This window comes from Heterodontus francisci, unplaced genomic scaffold (assembly GCF_036365525.1).
Source record: "Heterodontus francisci isolate sHetFra1 unplaced genomic scaffold, sHetFra1.hap1 HAP1_SCAFFOLD_51_2, whole genome shotgun sequence".
NCBI classification, from domain to species: domain Eukaryota; kingdom Metazoa; phylum Chordata; class Chondrichthyes; order Heterodontiformes; family Heterodontidae; genus Heterodontus; species Heterodontus francisci.
In genome coordinates, this window is record NW_027141369.1 from 4333261 (window position 1) to 4353808 (window position 20548).

The 20548-nt window shown below is 43.8% G+C and overlaps 1 protein-coding gene across 1 annotated transcript in view; it reads right to left on the reverse strand.

Moving 5' to 3' along the window:
* Positions 1 to 832: 832 nt before the first annotated feature.
* The window catches only part of LOC137363009 (late histone H2A.2.2-like), a 40764-nt gene continuing 21048 nt past the window's right edge, over positions 833 to 20548 (reverse strand). The window contains exons 2-3 of the mRNA XM_068027128.1: positions 1498 to 1720; positions 833 to 940 (exon numbers count right to left, since the gene is read on the reverse strand). Of these exons, the coding sequence (XP_067883229.1) occupies positions 833 to 940; positions 1498 to 1720 (331 nt within the window). The remainder of the gene's footprint in view (positions 941 to 1497; positions 1721 to 20548) is intronic.

Here is a 20548-nt window from a genome sequence, read left to right on the forward strand (position 1 = left end):
AAAGGACTGGGCAAAGGGGGAGCAAAGCGGCACCGCAAAGTGCTTCGTGATAATATCCAGGGCATCACCAAACCAGCAATCCGCCGCCTAGCTCGCCGTGGCGGTGTCAAGCGGATCTCGGGTTTGATCTATGAGGAGACTCGCGGGGTGTTGAAGGTTTTCCTGGAGAATGTGATCAGGGATGCGGTCACCTACACTGAGCACGCCAAGCGCAAGACGGTCACTGCCATGGATGTGGTGTACGCTCTGAAACGGCAGGGCCGCACTCTCTACGGATTCGGCGGTTGAACAATTTGACCCTTTCCAGCAAACACAAAACAAAGGCTCTCCTAAGAGCCACCCGCCGCCTCACAGAGAGAGCAGTGACCGAGAAATGGGAGCTGGGATAGGCTGTTTGGAACAGTTCAATCAATCTGAAATATTTCAGATTTTCAGCATTCGCAGTATTTTACTTTTAATTCTTTGTTCAATCAATCTGCTGTGTTCGGGATGAAAAAAACTGGAATCCCCGAATTTGACATTTCATTTGCAGCAAGGATGTGCAGTGGATTTGATTTTCTAAACGGGCTGTGTAAACAGTGCCTGAGGCTCGACAGTTAGTTATTTCCCCAGTCCACACATGCCCTCAGTGAAAAGCCACATCACTCCTCCAGAATCACTCATTGTTTTCATAGAATTTCAAAATGATTTCGCTGCAATGAGGGAATCCGAGAGTTTTGCAGCAGCCGTTAAATCGTTCACTGGAACCAAACCCACTTGTGATGTTATTTCTCCCGAGACGGTGTTTCCTGCACTGAAACTGACAGGGTTTGTGAAACTGATCAGTTTCAGCTCAGTCATTCAGGGACCTGGAATTCTCGCAATTTGAGCCCGCGCCATCCAGAGCCCACTTCTGATTGGTCACCCTCTTCTCATTCACATGTCTTAACCAATCGCAGAGCTTCGAATTAGGAAATACAACAAATCACTGGCTTAAATTGGCAGAAAGTTTGAATTCGAAAAAGCCGTCAATTTCAGTGTCGGAAAGAAGCGAATTAATGGTAAATCTGGCGTTAGTTTAAAGCTGTTCGTAAAATCGGGCCAGGACTTTGTGCTGATAAAAGCGGAATAAAAAAAGCTTTTGATGGATTATATATATTACGAAGTTTTAATCTCTAATTTTTTTGTCTACTTATCTGTACACGGCGGTAAGACTCTATTCAGCAATCTGTAACGGGACACATAACTCACTCAGTGTGGAAGTAATAAATTAGACAGGCTTTGGGGTGACAGTGAGAAATCACTGAAACAGATGCTTAAACATTTGAAATAGTTCTCATTCGGTCCTGTTACTGGCATTCTGGAATCCGACAGTAACCAGCCCTTTCACAGAGACTGTGGGTGGCTCTGAAAAGAGCCTTTGGTTTATTAGGTGACATTTTGGCCGCTTTACTTTTTCTGGGAGCTCTGAGCACTGGTTTTCTTAGGCAGCAGCACGGCTTGGATATTAGGCAGCACCCCACCCTGAGCGATAGTCACTCCCCCCAGCAACTTGTTGAGTTCCCCATCGTTGCGGACGGCCAACTGCAGGTGTCTGGGGATGATGCGGCTCTTCTTGTTGTCCCGGGCCGCGTTACCGGCCAGCTCGAGGATATCAGCAGTCAGATACTCAAGCACAGCAGCCAGATAGACCGGGGCTCCGGCACCCACACGCTCAGCATAGTTGCCCTTTCTCAGGAGCCTGTGAACACGGCCCACCGGGAACTGCAATCCAGCCCGGGAGGAGCGAGACTTGGCCTTGGCCCGAGCTTTGCCGCTGGTCTTTCCTCTTCCAGACATTTCCACAATCTCGCAAATACTTTCACAAAGAATGGATAATTTCCGCCGCATTTACTTTACTTATAGACTGAAAACTCTCCCCATTGGCCGGTACTTAATTCACCTCATTTGCCTATATTCATCACCAATCAGGTCACTGACAACAGAAGAGGGCGGGGTTTACCGCCAAAACATCAGAAGCAGAAAATTTATCAATTTCAAAAAGACCGCCAATTTCATTGTCAGAAAGGAGCGGATTAAAATAAATTTCATCCTTCGTCAAATATTTAAAATCCCTTCTCTTTATTTTGTTTTATTCAACTTTTTCCGTCACGAATTACAGACGCGGGTTTAAAATGTTATTTAAATTGTGGATCTTTCTACAATTGCTTTCAAACTGTCCCGGGAGGTACTAAATCCCTGTTCACAGCATTTCCCTGAAGGGAAACATTCAGTTTATCTTCAATCAGAGCCCAGTGTCCTTCTCTGAAAAGAGGAAGCAGGATCGAGTCCTCAAACTGCCCTTAGTCTGCTGTGTAATAATCCCATTCCGGGCTGTTACACTGCAGAGAGTTACTGTTAATAAAATGATGAATCAGTTCACATTTCAGGAATAGAGTGAAGGGACTGAGGTCTGACCCTTACCGCTGAAAGCAGCTGTTAATGCGGTCATTCAGGGGCTGTGCAAAACCACAATAACAGCTTTAAGCAAAAAAGTAAAGGCGGATGAGCGGATTATGGGTTTGAGTTCGGTTTATGGGACAGCAGACAAAAACACAGCAGTGGGACATTTATTATGTTACACATTGTCTGAAAATGATTTCATAGAGATGTTCGGATGCAGCTTTTTCAGAGAGATTGTGGGTGGCTCTTAAAAGAGCCGTTGTGTTTGGGATGTTATTCAGTCCATTGTGCAGTTTTACTTGGAGCTGGTGTACTTGGTCACCGCCTTTGTCCCTTCCGACACGGCGTGCTTGGCCAGCTCCCCGGGCAGCAGCAGGCGGTCTGGATCTCCCGGGAGCTGATGGTGCTGCGCTTGTTGTAATGGGCCAGGCGGGAAGCCTCACCCGCGATGCGCTCGAAAATATCGTTCACAAACGAGTTCATGATGCTCATGGCCTTGGAGGAGATGCCGGTGTCGGGGTGAACCTGCTTCATCACTTTGTAGATGTAGATGGAGTAACTCTCCTTCCTCGACTTTCTCCGCTTCTTGCCGCCCTTTGCTGACGGTTTATTTAAGGTTTTCTTGGCGCCCTTCTTAGCAGCTGCTTTCTTCTTCTCCTCAACCATCTTCAGTTTCAATTTCAGACTCAGAAATAAACCAAACCCCTTCCGAGTGCGGATTAAATAGACAATCCCACAGCTCTATGCTAATGAGGGATGGTGAAAAGTAAAGATTGTGATTGGGTGATTTGGAAAGATGTCCCAACGATTTAATATTGTAATTCGACATTTGGTCTCTTTCGCCATCCAATCAGATTAAATATTTGCAACCAATCACAAATTCCCTTACTGCAATCAGGAAGTATATTTCACAAAGACTCTCTCCAGCCCCAGTTAAAATTGAAAGAGCTGCTCCCTGTGTGGAGCTTCCTGGAAATGTCCTGGCTGTTGTTGGGAGGACACTTATTGACTGATTCTGTGTCGTTGTGTCTCTGCTATTGCATGTGAGTGTGCAATTAATTTTATTTTTAGTCTAGGCTGCTGTGTTTGAGTGTTTTATGTAATTTGGTAACTCATTCTCTGGTGCTGTATGGATTCATTCTGTCTCTGTCAGGTACTGTGTTTGAGTGTGAGGAGATGAGGTGGAGTGATGCCGCAAGGAAGATGGAAAAGAGCATTGGTGCGATGACAGCCTTACTTGACCCCAGTTTGCACTCGGATTGGGTCAGTGATAGATCCGTTGGCAAGGATTACAGCTTGCATGTCGTAGTGCAGTATGTTTGAGGAGGACATTCCATAATCCCTCTCGGTTGGTAGAGTCGAAGGCCTTTGTCAGGTCAGAGAAGGCCATGGATAAAGGTTGCTGCTGCTCCCTACATTTTCTTGAAGTTGTCTTGCTGTGAAGATTATGTTCACTGTGCCTGTTGATGGACAGAATCCACATTGTGATTCCAGTAGGAGCTCTTCAGCCACGGGGAGGAGGCAGTTGAGAAGGACTCTTGTGATGACCTTCCCTGTGGTGGACAGCAGGGATACCCCTCTATAGTTAACACAGTCGGTCATGTCAACTTTTTAAAAAGATGATCACAATTACCGCATCGCGGAGGTCCCCTGACATGCTCTCCTCCTTCTAGATGAGGAAAATGAGACATGTATTTGTGTCGAGTGTTTCTCTGCCATATTTTAGAATTTTGATGTGAATTCTATCTATTCTGGCAGTCTTATTGTTTTTTGGTTGTCCATCTCTAACGTCATGTGTGAATGTGGGATTCATTCTGTACCTGTCACTCACTGGTACTTTGTGTAAGTGTGAGATACATTCTGTATCTGGCAGTCTTCGGTATTGTATGTGAGTGTGGAATACATTCTGTCAGTGGCACTGTGTGTGAGTATTTGATTCATTCTGTCAGTCTCTGGAATGTTATGTGATTTGGGACTTAGTCTGAATCTGTCAGTGGTTCTGTATGTGTGGAATTCAAGCTATATCTGTCAGTATCTCAGTGTGTGTGTGAGTTCATTCTTTATCTGTCAGTCTCTGGTGATTTATGTGAGTTTGGCAGTCACTGAATCTGCCAGGTACTGTAGGAGTATTTGAGAATGATTTTGTTTGTGTCAGTCTTTGCTACTACATAGGAGTGTGGGATTAATTCTGTATCTGTCAGCCTTTGGTAGTGTGTGTGATTGTGGGATGAATTAATTCGCAGTCATTGGTGCCCAGTATGAATGTGGAAATCATTCTGTAACTCAGTCTGATATTGTTATGTGAGGGTGGGAATCACGTGTATCTTTCTATCCCGGGTGCTGACTGTGAGCATGGGATTCATTCTGTACCTGTCGGTGGTACTGTATCTATCTGTGGGATTAATTCTGTACCTTTCAGTCACTGGTATTGTGTATGAAAGTGGGATTAATTCTAGATCCTCCACACATTGGTTGTGTGTGTGTGTGTGTGTGTGTGTGTGTGTGTGTGTGTGTGTGTGTGTGTAAGAACATAAGAAGATACGAAATAGGACAGGAGTAGACCATTTGGCCCATCAAGCCTGCTCTGCCACTCAATAAGATCATGGCTGTTCTGATTGTGGCCATAACTTCACTTTCCTGCCTGCCCCCATAACCATTGACTCTGTTGTCGATCAAAAACCTGTCTATCGCTGCGTTGAATATATTCAATGACACAGCCTCCACAGTCCTCTGGAGAGCAGAATTCCAAAGATTAACAACCCTCTCAGAGAAGAAATTCCTCCTCATCTCCTTCTTGAAAGAGAGACTGCTTATCTTAAACTCTGGCCCCTAATTCTATAATCCCCCACAAGGAGAAACATCCTCTCAGCATCTACCTGTCCAGCCCACTGAGAATCTTACAGGTTTCAATAAGATCACCACTCAATCTTCTAAACTCCAGTGAGTATAGGCACAACCTGCTCAACTTTTTCTCATAAGACAATCCAACATCCCAGCAATCAGTCGAGTGAACCTTCTTTGAATTGATTCCAATGCAAGCATATTCCTCCTCATGTAAGGAGAACAAAACTGTATGGAATTGGGATGTCACTAATGCCCTGTAAAGTTATAGCAAAACTTCCTTACTTTTAAACTCCATTCCCCTTGCTAAAAATGCCAACATTCCATTTGCCTTCCTAATTACTTGCTACACCTTCATGCTAACATTTTTGTAATTCATGTACCTGGACACCCAGATTCCTTGGTACAGCAGCATTCTGCAGTCTCTCTCTATGTAAATAATATTCTGTTTTTCTATTCTACCTGCCAAAGTAGACAATCTCACATTTCCCCATATTATACTCCATCTGCCAAATGTTTTCCCACTGACTTAACCTATCTATATCTCTTCGCAGACACATTGTGTCCTCCTCACAACTTACTTTCCTACCTATCTTTGTACCATCTACAAATTTGGCAACAATATACGTGGTCCCTTCATGCAAGTTATTAATATAGACCATAAATCGTTGAGGCCCCAGCACTGTACCTGTGGCACTCCATTAGTTACAGTTTGCCAATCTGAAAATGCTCCATTTATCCCCACTCTCTGTTTTCTGTGAGTTAGCCAATCCCATATCCATGTGTGTGTAGTTTTCAGTTTGTATCTGTCAGTGCCTGGTACTCTATGTGAGTTTTGGACTCTTTCTCAATCTCTCAGTGCTACTATTTGTGTGTTAGGTTGCTTTAGATGACTCGGGCTGAGGTACTGTGAGTGAGTGCAATAATCAACCTATACTTTTCAGCATCTGGCACTGAGCCTGTGTATCAGCATCACTTTATCTGTCAGTATCTGGTACTCTGTGTGATTGGGGGATTCATTATATAACCTTCCGTCCCTGGGACTGTTTGCAAGTCTGGATTCATTCTGCATAAAATGTCAGCACAGCAGCAGGCCACAGATGTGGTTGGTTTTAAGCAGACAATATGTTTGAAGTTTTGCCAAGTATTAAATATCTGTCACTGTGAACATAATAGCGAAAGATCATGTATCTTTCAATCTGATACAGGATTGATGTGCAAATGTAACTCAGGCTGTACTAATCAATTTGATCAATGCCATTCAGTCTGACTCGGAGGGAGAATCTTGGACTTGTGTGTAAAATGAGCTCAGTCTGGAATTGTACAGTATCTTCCATCTGACACTATGAGGTTTCAGGACTGGTATGTAATTTATAGCTCAGACTAAACTCATCAAATTTATAATGTATCTTTTAGTTTCACAATCCGGATGAGTTTTAAACTGGAATCTGAGTTTGTATCTCAGGTTATACTATATTTCAGAATCTCTCAATCTGATTATGCATTTGAGATTTGGACTAGTATCTAATGTATATGTCTGGACACATTATGGGAATTAATACTGATAATAAACTGATAACATGTGTAAATATTGGGCTGGTATTTAACTTGAATCTCAGATTATATTAGTTTAGTTTAGAGATACAGCATTGAAACAGGCCCTTCGGCCACCGAGTCTGTGCCGACCATCAACCACCCATTTATACTAATCCGACACTAATTCCATATTCCTACCACATCCCCCCTGTCCCGATATTTTCCTACCACCTACCTATACTAGGGGCAATTTATAATGGCCAATTTACCTATCAACCTGTAAATCTTTTGGTCATGTGGGAGGAAACCGGAGCACCTGGAGGAAACCCACGCAGACACAGGGAGAACTTGCAAACTCCACACAGGCAGTACCTAGAATTGAACCTGGGTCGCTGGAGCTGTGAGGCTGCGGTGAGAACCACTGCACCGCCCTTAATTCTGTAACTTTGAAACAGCAACCATGTGTCAGTTCTATGTGTATTTAATTTGTAGCTGAGGTTGCACCATTGTGGGATTGACACACTGATAATTTGATAGTGGGTGAGAATTTGGACTGGGATTTATGAATCTACCTGTCAGTGGTACTGAGTTGGGGTGACATGGAAACAACGTCCGTCTCTCCTGTTCTGTTTGATTGATGTATTGAAAATGTGTCTCTGGAACTATTTCTGCTGTCTGAGACTGTGGAACTGATGACCTGTCTGTGTCTCTGCGCTCTGTGAGTGATAATGTACGGACTGTGTGTGAGAAGGAGCTGGTGACACTCTTCCTTGTAACTTGGGTGGAGGAAACATCACATTTATTCTGGTTCATTCAATTATTTGTCTGTTTGAACAAAAGTATGTTTATAACTAAAATACAGGTGAGATAGAAGATACAGGATTTTAATGAATTTAATCTCTCGAATAATAATGAGCCCCCACAAAGGAAGCCCAGTCATACAAATATCATCATTGTTTGACTGCACTGCAGTAACAGGTTCTTCCCATTCTGTCTCCTTTCCCCGTCGACACACAGCCTGAGAATGGCCTCTCCCTTCCCCCACTCACCCCATGTTCCGGGACCAGTTGATTCTCCATTCCGCCTCTTACAAACAGCCCCCGCCTGCCCCTGAACTTGCCCCGGACTCGATGCTGATCTCTGTGTCTATCTGCGGACACGCTCCCAAAGCGATGTGCTGCTGGAAGGAGGCTGCTGTTTGCTTCCTTCCCCCGGGAACGGGATCTCTCCATTCGCGACTGTTTCAAACCATCTTCTTCCGCTCACAGGCAGTGCTGGGGGAGGGGAGCGCAGGCGCAGATTCAGGCAGCAATTCAGCAAACAGAAACATAGAAAATTTCCGGCGCAGAATGAGGCCATTCGGCCCAACATGTCCGTGCCAGCTCAAAGAGAGCGATCCAGCCTGGTCCCGCAGTTTATTGTTATTGGACAGTGAAGTGTGGAAATAGAAGCGGACAGTCAGAATGTGGGGAGTTACACAAAGAGAATCTATTATAGACACCAGGTGAGAAGTGTGAAGGACACATTTTGAACAGTGGCTGTTTGGTTTCGCTTGAACGGTTAGACCATGGGAGCGGGAACTGGAAATCTGACCTGTGTAAAAGTCCCTGTTCCGTCGGTCAGTCCCATTCATGGCCCAGTGGATTGTTTCTGGATGTCATTTAATTGTTGTAAAACGGCCAAAGCCCCTGGTATGCAGTAGCTGGGGGCTGAAGGACTGCAGTGGAATCAGACACTGACTCTGTTTGTATTGCTGGGTTTCCTTTGTGATTGTTCACAATGATTATTCATTCAAAGATTGTTTTGGTCTCTCTTGTAACATCCACCACACCTCTTCCTGAATTATAATAAATACTTTTTCTTTCTACAGGCAAATACTTGAAGGAAGCAGAATAAATAGAATGATGCCTCAGCACAAGGGGAAGTGCAGCCGGCTTCTCACACACAGTAAGTACAGTATCACTCAGAGAGAAAAGAGACATCAGTTCCACAATCACTGCCAGCAGTACTAGTCAGACTGGCACTGATCCCAAGTTCCAGAGACTAACAGTCAATCCAACAGTCACACAGAGCATGACAGACTGAAGTTGTTTCCATTTCATCCCAACTCCGTCCCACTGACAGGTAGATACATCAATCCCAGTCCAAAATCACACCCGCTATCAGATTGCAAGGCACTGTGTCACTCTCACAAGACAGCAGCCTGAACTACAAATTCAATGTCAGATAGAACAGACAAACAGTACCTGATCGTAAAGTACAGAATTAATCTCAATAATGTAACCAGACTGCAGACTGAGCTACATGTTACACACCACTCCACAAATCTCACAAGTGGTCAGACTGGAGGATACAGTATTAATTCCATTACTGCAGACTGAATGCACTGTTATCTACCAGGACATAAAGCATATTGTAAAATGAAAGGACACAGACCTGAAATGTTAATTGTGTTTCCCCCTCCACAAATGCTGCCTGAACTGCTGAGTATTTCCAGCATTTTTGTTTATTTCATATTTCCAGCATCTACAGACTTTTGCTTTTATTTTCGAGTTAAAGAAACATTGCATTGTGAGGTGGGAGTGACTGCCCTTGACATCAAGGCAGCCTTTGACATGTATGGCAACAAGGCAGCCCTAGCAAAACCAATGTAAATAGAAATCGGGGCAAAATGCTCTGCTGTTTGCAGTCATACCTAGCACTAAGGAAGATGGCTGTGGTTGTTCAGGTCAATCATCTCAGTCTCCGGCCATTACAGCTGGAATTCCTTAGGCTCGTGTTCTAGGCCCAACCATCTTCAGCAGCTTCATCAACGACCTTCCCTCCATCACAAGGCCAGAAGTGTGGATGTTTTCTGATGATTGCCCAATGTTCAGCACCATTCATGACTCCTCAGATACTGAAGCAGCCCATGACCAGATGCAGCAAGACCTGCACAACATCCAGGCTTGGGCTGATAAGTGGCAAGTAACATTGGCATCAGATAAGTGCCAGGCAATGAGCATCTCAAACAAGAGAGAATCTAATCATCTCCCCTTGATGTTCAATGGCATTACCATCACTGAATCCCCCACCATTAACATTGACCATTGGTTACCATTGACCAGAAACTGAACTGGACCAGCCATATAAGTGCTGTGACTGCAAGAGCAGGTCAGAGGCTAGGAATTCTGTGGCGAGTAACTGACCTCCTGTTTCCCCACATCCGTCCACCATTCACAAGGCACAAGTCAGGAGTGTGATGGAATACTGCCCACTTGCCTGGATGAGTGCAGCTCCAACAACACTCAAGTAGCCTGTTTGATTGCCCACATCCACCACCTTCAATATTCACTCCATTCACCACTGATGCACAGTGGCAGCAGTGCGTACCAGCTAAAAGATGCACTGCAGCAACACACCAAGGCTTCTTCGACAGTACCTTCCAAACCTGGAACCTCTACCACCAACAAGGACAAGGGCAGCAGATGCATGGGAACACTACCACCTGCATGTTCCCCTCCAAGCCACACACCATCCTGACTTGGAACTATATCACCATTCCTGCACTGTCGCTGGGTCAAAATCTTGGAACTCCCTTCCAAACAGCACCGTTGGAATTCCTACATCTCAAGGACTGCAGCAGCTCAAGAATGCAGCTCACCACCATTTTGTCAAGGGCAATTTGGAATGGGCAATAAATGCTGGCATAGCCAGTGATGCCTACATCACACTAACAAATGAAAAAAGTGAGGAAATAGTGAAGGGCTTCTATAGAATACATGCAGATATGTTTCCTCTTGTGGTGTTGTCTGAAACAAGAGCCAAAAATATAAAATCGACATTCATAAAACCAATGAGGAATTCATGAAAAAGGTATTAATGTAGTGAGTGGTTAGAATCTGGAATTTGCAACCACAGGGAGAGGTCGAGGCGATAATATCGATGCATTTCAGGGGAGGTGGAACAACTGTATGGGAAGAAAGGAATTGAGGGATATACATATGGGGCTTTATTTTTCTTTATTTGTGCATATGAAGCAGGGTGGCTGGAAATATGTGTCGAGCATCGAGCAGTTGGGACGATCCCAGTGCAGTGTTTTGTCTGGATGGATCTGCCCAGAATACTTGTGATGCAGGAGCTGGGAGCTTCAGTACTTCAGTGGAGACAGATACTGACACTGGTTTTCATTTGTGGGTGTTTTTAATGATTATTAATTGTGAAATTAAATTCACCTCTTTGATATTTTGCACCTCCCCTGTTCTTGAGTTAAGACATATTTTTTCTTCATACAGGCAAATACTTGAAGGAATCGTGATGAATGTGATGGTTGCTGCACTCGAGGCACAAGGAACAGTGCAGCCAGCTCCTCTCACACACAGTAGGTACATTATCACTCAGAGTACAGAGGGATAGACAGTTCATCAGTTCCCTGGTCTCAGACTGCAGAAGTAGTCAGGCCCACATTGATCCCGAGTTCCAGAGACACACTTTCAATCCAACAATCAAACAAAGCAGGAGAGAAATAAGTTGTTTCCATTTCACCCCAATTCAGTCCCATTGACAGTCAGATACCTCAATCCCAGGTCAAAGTCACACTCATTAACAGATTGAAATACAATGTGTCAATCTAAATATAATGCTGACTTAGCTATCAATTAAATATCAGATAGAATTGGCACACAGTATTGATTGAATGGCACAGAATCTAACGTAATGCTGTACCCTGAGATTTAAATTAAATACCATACTCAAAGCTCACATCCATTCATGATAAAGGATGTTTAAACATCCCCATAGTGTACCCTGAGATACAAGTTACATACAAGTTCAACATTCATTACAGAGAAAGTTTCTAAGGTGCTGAAAGATATTGTAACCTGAGACACAAATTAGATACCAGTTCAGAACTCACCCACACTGTGAAATGGAAAGATACAGAATCAATTCCATTAGTGTAGATCACTTTAAATCTGTTTCCCCCAGTCACTGACCTCTCTGCTAAGGTAAATAGGCCCTTCACTTCAACTCCATCCAGGCACCTCAAAATTTTGTATGTTTCAATGAGATTTCCCCTCAGCCTTCTCTGTGCCAAGGAGAACAGCCCCAGCCTATCCAGTCTTTCCTCATAGCTGCATTTTTCCAATCCCGGCAACACCCTCGTGAATCTCCTCTGCACCCTCTCCAGTGCAATTACATCCTTTCTGTAATAAGGTGATCAGAACTGCATACAGTATTCGTTGTGGCCTGACTAATGATTTATACAGTTCCAGCATAACCTCCCTGCTCTTAAATCTATACCTCGGCTAATAAAGGAAAGAATTCCATATGCCTTCTTACCACCTTAACGACCTGTCCTGCTACCTTCAGGGATCTGTGGACATTTACTCCAAGGTCCCTCACTTCCTCTACACCTCTCAGTCTTCTCCAATTAATTGTGTATTCCTTTGCCTTGTTTAACCTCCCCAAGTGCATCAACTCACACTTCTGAATTGAATTCCATTTGCCATTTTTCTGTCCATCTGACCAGACCATGAAGATCTTCCTGCTGTCTACAGCTATCCTCCTTGCTATTTACCACACAGCCAATCTTTGTGCCATCTGCAAACTCATACCCCCTACATTTGCATCCGTGAAGACTACATCAACTGCACTAACCTCATCTATCTTCCTTCTTAATTCTTCAAAATTTCGATCAAGTTGGTTAGACAAGATCTTCCCTTAACAAATCCATGCTGACTATCCTTGATTAATCTGTGCCTTTCGAAGTAACATTTTATCCTGTCTCTCAGAATAGATTCCAATAATTTGCCCACTACTGATGTTAGACTGACTGGCCTGTAATTATTTGGTCTCCCTCACTCCCTTTTTAAACAAAGGTACAACGTTAGCAGTCCTCCAATCCTCCATCACCACACCTGTATCCAGTGAGGTCTGGAAAATGATGATCAGCTCTTCTGCTATTTCCTCTCTTGCTTCTTTTTAACAGCCTGAGGTGCATTCCATCCGGCGCTCGTGATTTATCAACTTTCATATACACTAATCCCATTAATATGTCCTCTCTCCCTCTGTATGGATCACATCCATACTTCACACCCCTCTTCCTTATCTACAATATATGCATCTTCCCCCTCTTTTGTGAAGACAGATGCAAAGTATTTATTCAGAACAATGCCAGCATCTTCTGCCCTACACATAGGTTACCTTTTTGGTCTTTTCTGTGCCCTATTCTTTCCTTATTTATCCTTTTACTCTCAATGTATTGATAAAACATCTTTGGGTTCACCATAATTTTGATTGCCAATATCCTTTTATGCTCTCGCTTAACTTTCCTAATTTCAATGTTGATTTCCCCACTCCACATTCTATACTCCTCTTGGCTTTCTGTAGTATTCAGTTCTCTGTGTTGGGCATAAACTTTCCTTTACTGCCTTATTATACCTGTCAACTCCTTGACATCCATGGGGCTCTAGATTTGGCCTTCCCACCCTTTTTCTTTGTGGGAACATGTTGACTCTGAACCCCTGGAATCTCCCCTTTGAATTCTTCCCACTGCTCTGACACTGATTTACCTTCAACTACCTGTTTTCAGTCCACTTTCGGTAAATCAATCTTCACCTTAGTAAAGTTGGTCTTACCCCAATTGAGAACTCTAACTCCTGTTCTGTCCTTGTCCTTTCCATAATTATATTAAAACTGACTGAATTATGATCACTACCGCCAAATTGCTGTCCCACTGCCGCTCCTTCCACCTGCCCCTCTTCATTTCCTAAAACTAAGTCTAAAACTTCACCCTCTCTTGTTGGACTTGCTACATATTGGCTAAAAAAGTACTCCTGAATGCACCTCAGGAATTCTGCTCCCTCAATTCCCTCTACAGAAAAAGTATCCCAGTTAATGTTTGGGTGGTACAAATCCCCCACTGTTACTGCCCTATTGTTCTTGCACTTCTCAGATATTTGCCTACATATCTGATCTTCCATCTCCCTCTGACTGTTTTGGGGTCTATAGTACACTCCCAGCAGTGTGATTGCCTCTTTTTTGTTCCTCAGCTCAATCTATACGGTCTCATTTGATAAACCTTCCAACACATCATCCCTCCTCACAGCTGTAATAGTTTCTTTGACCAAAATTGCCACTCCCCCTCCTTTTTTATCCCCTTCCCTCTCACGTCTGAAAACCCTGTAACCAGGAAGATTGAGCTGCCATGCCTGTCCCTCCTTTAGCCATGTTTGTGTAATAGCTATGATATCATACTGCCGTGTGTCTAACTGTGCCCTGAGCTCATCTGCTTCATTTGCTATACTCCTTGCATTGATTTAGATATCCTTGAGCACTGCCAACATTTTTTGTTTTGAATTTTCTAATCAGTGTTTCCTCTCTCTTCCAGACTCCATTAATTTTCTGCCTTCCATTTTCATTTCTGATCTGACTCTACCTTCCAGTCCCCATCTCCCTGCCAAACTAGTTTAAACCCTCCCCAACAGCACGAGCAAAACATCCTGCAAGGAACTCCGTCCTGGCTCGGTTCAGGTGCAACCCGTCCAACCTGTCCCAAAAATCGAAAGTCCTCCCTCCTGCACCATTTTTCCAGCCACACGTTCATCTGTCTTATCCATCTATTCCTGTACATTCATCTGTCTTATCCATCTATTCCTGTACTCACTTGCACGTGGCACTGGGAGTAATCCGGAGATTATTACTTTTGATGTCCTGCTTGCTAATGTCTTACCTTGCTCCCTCCGTTCTGACTGCAGCACAACATCCTTATATCTGCCGATGTTGTTGGTTCTGATGTGGACTACCACTGCTGGCTGTTCACCCTCCCGCTTCAGGGTGCTCTGTAACTGCTCAATGACATCCTTGACCCTGGCACCAGGGAGCCAACACTCCATTCCTGGATTCACGTCTGTGGCCATAGAAACACCTGATTGTTCCCTTGACGATTGAATCACCTATCACTATGGCCTTTCCAGTCTTCCCTGTACTCCCCTTTGCTGCTGAGTCACCCATGGTGTCATGGACTTGGCTCCGGCTGCACTCCCCAGGTGAAGCATCATTGTCCTCTATATTCAGAACTGAATACCTGCTGGAGAGTGAGACGCACTCAGGGTGTCCTGCACTACCTGCCTGATTCTTTTTGACTGCCTGGTGGTCACCCATTCCCTCTCTCCCTGCAGACTCTTAAGCTGTGGGGTGACCACATCTATAAACGTGTTATCTATGTCCAAAGAACAAACAACAGTACAGCACAGGAAATGGCCATTCGGCCCTCCAAGCCCGCGCCGATCTTGATGCCTGTCTAAACTAAAACCTTCTGCACTTCAGGGGACCGTATCCCTCTCTTCCCATCCTATTCATGTATTTGTCAAGATGCCTCTTAAACGTCGCTATCTTCCCTGCTTCCACCACCTTCCCCGGCAGCAAGTTCCAGGCACTCACCACCCTCTGTGTAAAGAACTTGCCTCGCACATCCCCTCTAAACTTTGCCCCCCTCGCCTTGAACCTCTGTCCCCTCGTAACTGACTCTGTCACCCTGTGAAAAAGCTTCTGACTATCCACTCTGTCTCTGCCACTCATAACTTTGTCAACCTCTATCATGTCGCCCCTCCACCTCCATTCTCAGTTTTGGGAAAAATAGAGTATATGACTGTATCAGTAAGTAGGAAAAGTTAAAATATGTTGTGACCAGTGGAGAAGTGTGATGAGAATAAACAGATCCTCCTCTGATTTCAACTACACAAGCATTTGTGATTTGGCTCTGTAGCTTAGTTGGTGAAAGCACCTGACGAGTAAATAGAAGAGCCTGGGTTCAACTCCCAGCAGAGCCTTATTTCACATTCGTGATATGCTTTCGAAGTTTTCTTATCAATCATTTACATCTCTGTTTTGTGAACTTGAACTTGGAATTCAAATTACATGATGAATTTCAGTCACAGGAGAAAACAGCCTTTGTGAAGGATGTGAGTTGGGAATGGCTGTTCCTCCTTGTCCAGAAATTCAGTGCTGATACGCCAAAGGCAACTTCTTTGATACAAATTTTTTCACGGTTACATTCAATCTGGAAAACAGCTCGACATTAATCTCACTGAAGGAAAGTGTGACTGCGTAGTCTGTTTCAGAATGTTGGTCTCGTTATGTGTTGCTTTTAACCGAGACTGGGGACATGACGCGAGTGGGAGGGTTGATCCGAGGTTTGGAATATTTGTCAATCAGGAACAAGAAAAATCAAAGGAAGCAAATAAGAAAACCTATGTCTCGTGGGTATTGAGAGACGGTGAGAAGATATCAAACTTTGTTCCATTCAATCCGGCTGCGATGAACTTTGAATTTTTCCGCCTTTTATAAACATTATTTGAAGGGTCTCTGTTACAATGTTCAGTGTTGATGAGAGTGGGGTCTGGGTGAGCAGCTGCTGAGTGTGACAGGGTCAGGACTGTATGCAGTAAGTTCTCTGACACTCTCTCTCCCTCTCTCTCTCTGATGGCTTTGAGTTGATTTTCAAGTGTTTGAATAAATGAAGGAAGTTCCCTCCACCCATTTGTTTGGACAGACAGTGTAGTATAAGGATGTAAAGGGTTAATGCTGAAGATGGTGGGATCAACCCCTCCCACTGTCAGAGTGATGATGCAACAGTCACATGAGATGAGGTTTGGGAGAAGAGAGAGCAGCACCAAGGATGCTAGCTTAAGAGGTTTGATGAATGTGTATATAGTATTGTGTAAATTAGAAAAGAGTTCTTAGTTCTTTCAGCAGGAAATGTGTCCAGAAAATATTCAGGAGTCGGAATGCAGATATTAACTCCAAGTGACAGTTCTGGGTTCATTTAACAAAAAAAAGGTAGCGAATAATATTGCTCACTGATTGAAATCCCCCAGTGAGGAGACAGTTAAACAGGTGATCTGTTGGGACATCCTTCGATCCAAGGTTTCGGCAGCATTTAATCTCCCTTTTTGGTGAAATTCTCTGTTATTTGCATCTTTTTTTAATCAGCTTTCATGGGTGAGTGAAAAACTCAAAAAAACTTAACAGTTCCATTCTTCCTTCTTCCCATCAGTTTCTCTTTTCTGTCTCAGATCAATATAATGATGAGAGTCCCAATTTAATCTGCTGTTTCTGGTGTTTTATCCATTCCAATCAAAATTCAACATTCCAATCAAATCTATTTGTTATTCCACAGTGTCTCTCCATGTGTTTTATTCTGTTGTATTCTCTCACAGTCTGTTTGATGATCAATTTTACATCTCACTCTCTGTTCTGGTGAAGATCAGAAGCAGTGTTATCTGTTTGCACCACCCGACAAGTCGGCCTGAGGCTGTGTCTCATCGATAATGTGGAGTTAGGAACATCGAAACATAGGAGCAGGAGTCGGCCATTCAGCCCATCGAGACTGCCCCGCCATTCAATATGATGATGGCTGAACATCCACTTCAATGCCCTTTTTCCCACACTTTCCTCATATTCCCTTATGTCATTTGTATTTACAAATCTGTCAATCTCTGCTTTAAACATACTCACCGACTGAGCTTCCACAGCCCTCTGGGGTAGAGAATTCCAAAGATTCACAACCCTCTGAGTAACAACATTTCTCCTCATCTCTGTCCTAAGTGGCTTCCCCCTTATTTTGAAATTGTGTCCCCTGATTTTCGAGTCCCCAACCAGGAGAAACATCTTAGTTTTATCTACCCTGACTGTCCTTTAAGTATTTTGTGGGTTTCAATGGGATCACCTCTCATTCTTCAAAACTCTGGAGAAGACAGCCCCAGTTTCCCCAATCTCTCTTCATTGGACAATCCCACCATCCCAGGAACAAGTCTGATGAACCTTCGTTGAACTCCCTCCATGGCAATAATATCCTGCCTAAGGTAAGGAGACCAAAACTGTACACAGTACTCCAAGTGCGGTCTAACCAGGGTTCTATACAATTGAAGCAAGAATTCACTACTCCTGTACACAAATCCTCTTGTGATAAAGGCTAACATACTATTAGCCTTCCTAATTGCTTGCTGCACCTGCATGTTAGCTGTCAGTGACTTATTGACATGGATACCAGGTCACCCTTATACTCTATACCTCAGTTAATAAAGGAAAGGATTCCATATACCTGCTGAACCAGCTTATTAACCTGTACTGCTACTTCAGGGATCTGTGGACATTCACTCCAACGTCCCTCACTTCCTCTACACCATTCAGTGTTTTCCCATTAATTGTGGATTCATTTGCCTTTTTTGACGCGTGCTCTCGCTGTTCCCTGCTCTCCGAGTGAACTCATGCTCCCTCTCTCTCCTGCGCTCTTTCTGCTCCACTCTGCTCTCACTGTTTCCCACTCTCTTAATGTATCAATATTTGTTTGCCTTGTGTTTAATTTAAAATATGGATTAACTGTATTTTACAGTTGTAGGTTTTATTTGGTAGTCCTGTACAAGTTGTGGATTGGTATTTAATATTTAGCTCTGTGAAAACGATTGTGAATGAAAATATAACTTTCAATCTTATACATGGGCTGGTCGGCAAGCTCCAAGTCCTTCATTTTGTAGTAATGGAATTGATACTGTATCTTTCCGTCTTAATCTCTGTGGGATTTTTGAACTGGTATGTAATGCATAACTTGGTCTAACGTTCCGATGTACATTATTGGGATTCAAAAGATGATAGGAAATAGGGGCATTAGGCCATTTAGCCCATCAAGCCTGCTCCAACATTCAAACAGATCGTGACTGATCATCTACCTCTACGCCATTTTTCCTGCTATCTCCATATCCCTTGATCCTGTTAGTATTTAGAAATCTATCGATTTCTGTCTTTAATATGTTCAATGATTGATCTTACACAGCCCACTGGGATAAAGAATTCCACAGATTTCCCACCCTCTGAGTAAAGAAATTCCTGCTCATCTCAGTCTCAAATGGCCTGCCCTTATTCTGAGTCTGTGTCCCCTTGTTCTAGACTCACCAGACAGAGGAAACATCCTATCCATATCTACCCTGTCACATCCTGTAAGAATTTTGTAAGTTTCAATGAGATCACCTTTCATTCTTCGAAACTCCAGAGAATTTCGGCCCTGTTTTTGCAGTCTCTCATCATAAGACAATCCCACCATCCCAGGGGATTAGTCCGGTGAATCTCTGTTGCACTCCCTCTGTGACAAGTCTATCCTTCCTTCAATATGGAAACCAAAATAGTACAGAATACTCCAGGTGCAGTCTCAGCCAGACTTTATACAATTGAAGCAATACACCTTTAACCATGTACTCAAATCCCCATTCAATTAAGCCAACATACCATTTGCCTTCCGAATTGCTTTCTGCACCTGCACACTAGCTTTTAGTGTCTCATGAACAAGGACACCCAGGTGCCTTTGGACATCGACACTTCCCAACCTCTCACTATTTAAGAAATACTCTGTCTTCCTGTTTATTCTCCCAAAGTGGAGAAATTCACACTTATTCACATTATATTCCATCTGCCATGTTCTTGCCCATTCACTTACCCTGTCCAAATCCCCTTGAAGCCTCCTTGCATTCATTCTGCACCTTTCAATCATGTAAATTTTGTCTGTTCTGTTTCAAGTTTTATATTTAAAATGTAACCATGGTGACAGAGTTTATTTAGATCTGATAGTGAGTTTGTTTTTGGACTGCGATTGATGTATCAACCTATCAGCTCTACTGAATTGGAGTGAAATAGAAACAACTTCTGTCTCTCCTGCTGTTGTTTGACTGTTGGATTGAAAATGTGTCTCTCGACTTTGGGATCAGTGTCTGTCTGACTACTTCTTTTGTTTGTTCCAGTGGAACTGATGAGCTGGCAGTATCTCTGTGCTTTGGGAGTGATCCTGTACCGACTGTGTGTTGGAACGAGATCACTGCACTTTTCCTTGTGTCAAGAATCACCACATCCATTCAGGTTCCTTCATGTATTTTCCTGCAGGAATGAAAGAAATGGTGAGGTAGAAGATACAAAAGCGATCAATGTAATCATCCCAATAATAATCATTATGAACAATCACAAAATGAAAACCAGGAACACAAACAGTGTCAGTGTCTGACTCCACTGCAGTACTGCAGTATTCAGCTTCTGTTTACCAGGTGTTTGCAGTGGTTTTACAACAAGTTTGTGACATTCAGAAACAACACAAGCCATGCACTGCTCAATGACTGGGACTGTCCGATAGAGCAGTGACCTTTACACAGTCACATTTCTATTTCAACAGAAAACAAGCAGCCACTATTTAAAATGTGCCTTTCACACTTCTCACCTGGTGTCTGCAATAAACGCTCGTTATTTGGCGGCTATTTTTCCCCCACTGTTCACGATCCAACAAACAGTGAGAGACTGGAACTAAAGCAGGAAAATTCCCTCTTCTTTTGGTGGTGAAATTGTCAGTGATTTTCAATAGTGATTTCTTCCCATTGTGTCTCCCTGAGCCTGTACAGACACTGTCCGAGAATGAACTCTCCCTTCCCCGTGTCCCCGGCTCACTCCATGTTCCGGGAGCAGCTCCTGCTCCACAGTGTCTGTTCCAAACACTCCCCGACTCCCCCTCAACTTCCCAATGCTAATCTCTGAGCACATCTCCGGACACGCTCCCAAAGCAGTGGCTGCTGGAAGCAGATGCTGTTTGTTCCCTTCCCCCGGGCCCGGGAAGTCTCCATTAGCAGCTGATTTGAAGTATCTTCCCCTGATTGAGTGAATGGCCTCACAGACTGGGTTGGGGAAAGGCTGCGCATGCGCTCCACTCCTCATTGTGACGTCCCACTGGGGGCGGGGC